The sequence below is a fragment of the Peromyscus eremicus genome, chromosome 18 (genome assembly GCF_949786415.1).
Source record: "Peromyscus eremicus chromosome 18, PerEre_H2_v1, whole genome shotgun sequence".
Lineage (NCBI taxonomy): Eukaryota > Metazoa > Chordata > Mammalia > Rodentia > Cricetidae > Peromyscus > Peromyscus eremicus.
Window position 1 is genome coordinate 13,237,051 of NC_081434.1, and position 6,428 is coordinate 13,243,478.

General features: G+C 39.9%; 1 protein-coding gene across 1 annotated transcript; it reads right to left on the bottom strand.

The window, feature by feature from the left end:
- Positions 1-2,730: 2,730 nt before the first annotated feature.
- LOC131894873 (heterogeneous nuclear ribonucleoprotein A1) lies at positions 2,731-4,085 on the bottom strand. Its single transcript, XM_059245208.1, has one exon. The coding sequence runs from the start codon at positions 4,029-4,031 to the stop codon at positions 3,069-3,071; it is 963 nt and encodes a 320-aa protein (XP_059101191.1). The 5' UTR covers positions 4,032-4,085; the 3' UTR covers positions 2,731-3,068.
- Between the last annotated feature and the right edge of the window lie 2,343 nt (positions 4,086-6,428).

A 6,428-nucleotide genomic window follows, 5' to 3' on the forward strand; every position in this document is an offset into this window, starting at 1 on the left:
AAGAAGTATTATTCTTTTTTCTTTCTTTTATGTGTGTATCATCTGTAATCAATACATGGTGCTTTTAATAAACAACATGAAGGACCCTAGAGAGATTATATGAAGAAATGAAGATGTAGCTTTAAGGATCATTTTTAGGTTTATTTCCTGCTCTTCTCCAAGTCTCAAGCTGAAAATGCTCATAGGTTTAGAATAAGGTATTTGTATTCATTTAGTGTTATAATCATCCATTTATAACTTTGAGTGTTAGCATGAAACTTCTCCATTTAAAGACACCAGTTTCTATGGATTTTTTTTCTGCTCTACACTCTCACATCCATAAATAAACACATACCACATACTGTAATCATAGCGCATGGAGATATTTCCTGTTTTCATTTAATATTTTTACATCGCTCTCTAGTCTCCACATGTATGATTTTCATGGCTTCCTAGTAATATCCTCTCAAGCACTGTGATCTTATTTGTCTACTTCCCAACAGTATTATAGACCCTCTCACATTTTTGTAAGTGTGGGCCAAGCTCACCGCCATATACTCCTTTTGCAAATAGAATCTTTTTCTTCTTTGAACTATTTCCTTAGCAGAAACAGTTTTAGAGACAATGTTGTCTGCATTCTAATATGTATTGCCAAGATACATTTCTTCAAAGTGACTCTACAGATTTACTGTTCTGTTCCTCTAGGTGGTTTCTGGAATCTCTTGTCTGAATTCTGGAGATCCCTATTACTCTGTTGATTTGTAAGTCCCTGATGATTTGTCCATCAGCACATTTCAACCTAGATACTTATTTTTCATGAGTCTTCCTGAAGCTATGATATTAGTAAATATATGCAACCTTTTGAAATGTGAGGTGGAGCTAACAAAATTTCTTTTATCATTGGGTGCTCTTCACATGTTTCAAATCTAAAAGAGCTATTGACCTTTGAAACATCCCCCAAATGTCAAATATTACAGTTGGAGATGAGAAACAGAAAACAAGTCTACTGGTCATTTGCCTTCTGCCCCTTCTCATTCATAGGGAAAGAGATTCAGGCATCAGGACAGCCTTGTCCAAGTGTTCTGAGGCCCTATGGCACCAATGCAAGACTCTGTCGGTGGCATTAAGGCATCGGGGTCATCACAGAGTCATACTTTGGACAACAGATTGCATTACTGACCAGAATCGAATCTTGAATCAGCCAGTTCATTTACTTGTTATAGCAACAAAATCTAATTGAACATTCAGTTATCCAGTCACTTACTTAGCAAATAACACATAAACAGTACATTCTGTTGAGCTGAAAGCTACAGGTCCTCACTGAGAAACCTTATACCTTATGCCAATATACACATGAATATTTTTAAGTCTTATTGCTTCAAGATTAAAATAATTCTCCCTATTTCAGACCAGAAAAGGATGCTACCACTACTTCTTCTGGATATTTGTACTACCACATATATGTGTGTGTGTGTGTGTGTGTGTGTGTGTGTGTGTGTGTGTGTGCGCATGTGTGGCAGCACAGCAAATAGAATGCCATGTCTATCATTAGATATAAAGCTTGGGGAAGGAAAAGGAATTTGATATACTTTAGTCCATTTCATAGAAGAACCAGAGAAAATGGCTACCCTGAAGGACTGTGGCTTTTCTGTCCTGACACTCCCTGAGTTCTGCCCTTCCTCCATTAATCATTCTGAATGTGACTCTCCCTCATGGCCCATTGAGCAATGGATCAATCACACTGTTTTCAAAGTGCTGTAATGTCATACATATTTCAACACAGACCTAAGAGCTCCCATATACTTTGGCCATCTCAGGGAAAATACTTCATAGACTAGTAACTCAATATGCTTAGTAACCCCCTGTGGGGCAGTATTTCACTGCAGTTTTAGGGGTAAAACTATCCTAAACTACACCTGTATCTGTTTTTTTTCTGCTTCTAAAAAGGTTTACATTTTATCTTTAGCTGAATACAACTTATACAATTGTACAAAAAAAAAATTTATCATTTTTTCATCTGAGAATCTATTTTGAATCTAAGTTAAAACTGTGTATGTATGCACTGAAGAAGCCTTGGAGATGAAAAAAGAATTGAGCAGGCATTTCTTGATTAAAGCCAACTTATACAGTCCCACCACCAATAGAGAGCTATAAATATTATCTCCTGTTGCTTATGTTTCAACATCCAAAAATGTTTTGAACTGAGCATAATACTCACTTCCTGTGAGTTCTTCCATAGCTATGACACAGACAATCTGGGTGTATACTTGCTTAGGATAACAATCCAGAAAAACTTTCATTTCAACTTCTTGGATTTTTATAGGTTTTTTTTTTTTTTTTTTTTTTTTTTTGAGAATTAAATCGTTTATTGATTACACATGATAATGGATGATACACAAGCTTCATTCCCATCTGTTATTTTATCTGATACCATTATTCAATTTTGATGTTGCATAGGGTGTGCCCACAACCATTTTATTGTAACAAACTGTGACTTTGCTTGGATGACCCTTGTAATGGTAAAACTCATTAAAGTCACAACAGTAACTGGCAGTTTAACTACATCAAGGTTTTTGAAGACAATGGCTTCTCCACCCAAGCAATTATAAATAAATTCCAAATGGAACTTGGCACCACCCTGAAGGAATTCTAACTTCACACTGTTGGGAGGTTTACCAAGATGGCTTCAGAGTAGACTAACTTTACACAGCACATTTAAAAAAAAAAGAAAAAAGAAAAAAAAGAAAAAAGAAAAAAAAAGACACATTTATTCAGCGTCATGATCAGACTATTACATTTAGCAATCAACAGCATGGGTGAAAAAAGGTCTACAGTCAAACCCTTTGTTGGAATGCTTTACACTTTCCACAGAACAGAAACTAAAATAACCTGTTATACAATTAGTCACAAATACAGTCCTGGAGTTTTTTGCCCATACACATGAGTATTGTCTAAAACATGTCTTCTTTGTAGCAGCTAGGCCCTGCCACCACTGTGCTTGGCTGAGTTCACAAATCTGCTGTAACCTGTAGCTTCCCTGTCACTTCTCTGGCTCTCCTCTCCTGCTAAGCTTTGTTTCCTGGCTGTAATTAGAACCTCCTGCCACTGCCATAGCTGCTGCTGCTGCTGGAACCACCATAGCCACCTTGGTTTCGTGGTTTAGCGAAGTACTGGCCACCACCACCATAAGGGCCAGAACTTCTGCCTCCAAAGTTTCCTCCCTTCATTGGTCCAAAATTTGAAGACTGATTGTTATAATTGCCAAAATCATTATAGCTTCCACCACCTCCAAAATTGCTTCCATCATTACCAAATCCATTATAGCCATCCCCACTGCCACCATATCCACCACCACCACGGCTGCCACCGAAGCCACCACGACCACTGAAGTTCCCCCCTCGACCAAAATTGTCATTGCCACCAAAACCGCCTCCACGACCACCACCAAAGTTTCCGGAACCACTTCGACCTCTTTGGCTAGACGAAGCACTAGCCATCTCCTGCTTTGACAGGGCTTTTCTGACTTCACAGTTGTGGCCATTCACAGTATGGTATTTCTGAATAACAATCTTGTCCACAGAGTCGTGGTCATCAAAAGTGACAAAAGCAAACCCTCTCTTTTTTCCACTGCCTCTGTCAGTCATGATCTCAATCACTTCAATCTTTCCGTACTGCTCAAAATAATCTCGCAGGTGATGTTCTTCAGTGTCTTCTTTAATTCCACCAACAAAGATCTTTTTCACAGTTAAGTGTGCACCCGGTCTCTGAGAATCTTCTCTCGACACGGCTCTCTTAGGTTCCACAACTCTTCCATCCACCTTGTGTGGTCTTGCATTCATAGCGGCATCCACTTCCTCCACAGTGGCATATGTGACAAACCCAAAGCCCCTGGATCGCTTGGTGTTTGGATCTCTCATTACCACGCAGTCCGTGAGTGTTCCCCATTGCTCAAAATGGCTCCTCAGGCTCTCGTCGGTCGTTTCGAAGCTGAGCCCTCCAATGAAGAGCTTCCGCAGCTGTTCCGGCTCTTTGGGAGACTCGGACTTAGACATGACGGCAGGGAAACGAGAGCCTTCAGCGATGCTTCCTCGGGCGCGTCGACAGGCAGAAAGCTAGTTTTTTTTAAATAATTATTTTATATGAAGACAATGCTACTAAGTAACTATAAATCAAAATGTGGTATATATTTTCAGAGCAGCCCTTTTCTTTTTCAGCAGTAAGGGATGGAGTTGAATTTTTGTATATTTTATACTTTCTGTCTCGAACCAAAACACATATGGTAGAAAGAGCGAGAATTAGGGTCTAAGAATGCTGACTGACCTGACAAATTATTGAACTCAGAACAAGGCCTGATGGGCCTGCCAAGTCAGGTTTCTGTTACATGGTAGCCTCTTAAATAAGGAACACGGCAAGCTGGCGTTGGTTAGTCCAACTCATTTCCCTACATCAAGGAAGGACTAATAGTTTCTTATAAGGAATGTCCCCCATTTCCACTTGCTTTGATATTGAGCACATGCCTGAATAATTTAGGAAATTTATCACAGTAGTTTTTGAAAAGAACTTTCCTCTCACATGTCACAATGTCAAAAAGCTTCAAGTTCAGATGATAGTTTTTGACGGTGCTTTGGTAAACGTATTACATTGTTAAACTTTTAGGCAAATGCTTTGTAGTTTGTTTCAGTTCAGAATACCTAATCAGGGAACATTATCAGGTCAGGAGACATTTTCTGGACACACATTCCTTTGCCTTCCAAGCACTCTCCAAATATTCCAAATAAACTACTTACAAGTACAGGTCAGAGACAGAGAGCCCACAGTCAAGACCATCTGATTTAAAACTTTAATTTTTGATGTTGACAAATTCCACAGAGATATCGATATCTATTTTCCTCACGCTTGCCCATTTCCTCTCACTCTCTGGGATGTTAAAACTGTTTCCAGGATCACATGTTTTCTTTTGGCTGTTCTTGCTGCATTTGGAACGAAGTTAACTCTGCATTGGCCTTGGGACTGCCTATAGGGATTAACACAGAGGGTGGAGAAACTTTCCCAAACAGGATGATGACAGCTCCCTCAAGCCTACTAGCTATAAAGTAAGGTCTCCTGGCATCCACTTTTCAAACTTAAAGTACAAAGTGCTGACCTCTAGTCAACAACTGGTTCTTTTCTTGAAGTTACCTGTTTTTGACCAGCTTTTTTTGCTTGCCAAGGTAGAGGATAAAATTTCATTTCATGTTGCAACACTCTCTTAGGAATTGTTTTATATCCCCTATCCCTTCAAGCATCCCGTCTTTGGCTCTGGACCACTCCCAAAACAGTATGGTGCCAGGCAATTAGATATGCATCGTTTACATCATGGCCATTTAATAGCCATGCCATTCAGCTCCTTGTCAACTGTTAGTCTTTTCAGTTTAGTTCTTACTAAAACTTTCAAATCCTGTGTAGCCTCCGTTTCCGAAGACATGAAGAGATGATTTGGGCAGACAGGAAATCCAGTGTTCTGATAAAAAGATATCAGGGCTGAACAGGGGATGACTTGCTTACAAAGGCAGATACTTGTGATAAAGTTATGTCATTTGAAAGTTAAATATATCCTGCATCGAAATGTCTTTAATAAACAACCTGTTGAATATCAGAGCTTAGTAATAACACACTGTGGAGTGTTGATGGCTTCTCTGTGTGAACTCACGGTTGAGTGGAAACTGTGGTTCTCTGTGGATGCTCAGCATCTTGAGAGCATGTCTGACTGCACATCATTAACCTGGGAAAAGATTAAACTCCGAAACTGGAAGCATTGTCTCCAATGAAGTGTGTGATTTTCTCATCATCATAAAGCCAAAAAGTCTTAACTGAACCATTTTAAGTCAAAGACCATCTGAGCCTTATCTATTCTAACTTTCTAATGAATTATAGGTGGTCCCTGGGCCCACTGACAATAACACAGTGAAGGCTAACTTTTTTTTAAAAACAGGGATTCATTATATATCCTTGGCTAACCTGAAACTCTCTATGTGGACCAGTCTAGCCTTGAATACACAGAGGTCTGCTTGCCTCTGCTTCCTGGGAGCTAGGATTAAAGATGTGCCCTATCACATCCAGCTTAGAGCTCTACCATTTTGTTAGTTGGGTTTTGTTGTTGTTCTTGTTGTTTCTGAGACAGGGTTTCTCCGTGTAGTTTTGGTGCCTGTCCTGACTCTTGCTCTGTAGACCAGGCTGGCCTCGAACTCACAGAGATCCACCTGCTTCTGCCTCCCGAGTGCTGGCATTAAAGGTGTGCTCCACCACCGCCCAGCTTGTTGGTTGGTTTTAAAACACAATCTCCTTGTGTATCCAGCAAATTCTAGATCCTGCTGCTTGTGCCCTCCCTGGGCACTGGTAACAGACCTGCATCACCATACCCAGCCTAGGGTTGTCACTTTTTAGAACACACTCATAAAGATGATTCAGGA

What these genes read in the sequence shown, in the direction of transcription:
- LOC131894873 (XM_059245208.1), bottom strand. Translation starts at nt 4,031, where the DNA reads ATGTCTAAGTCCGAGTCTCCCAAAGAGCCGGAACAGCTGCGGAAGCTC.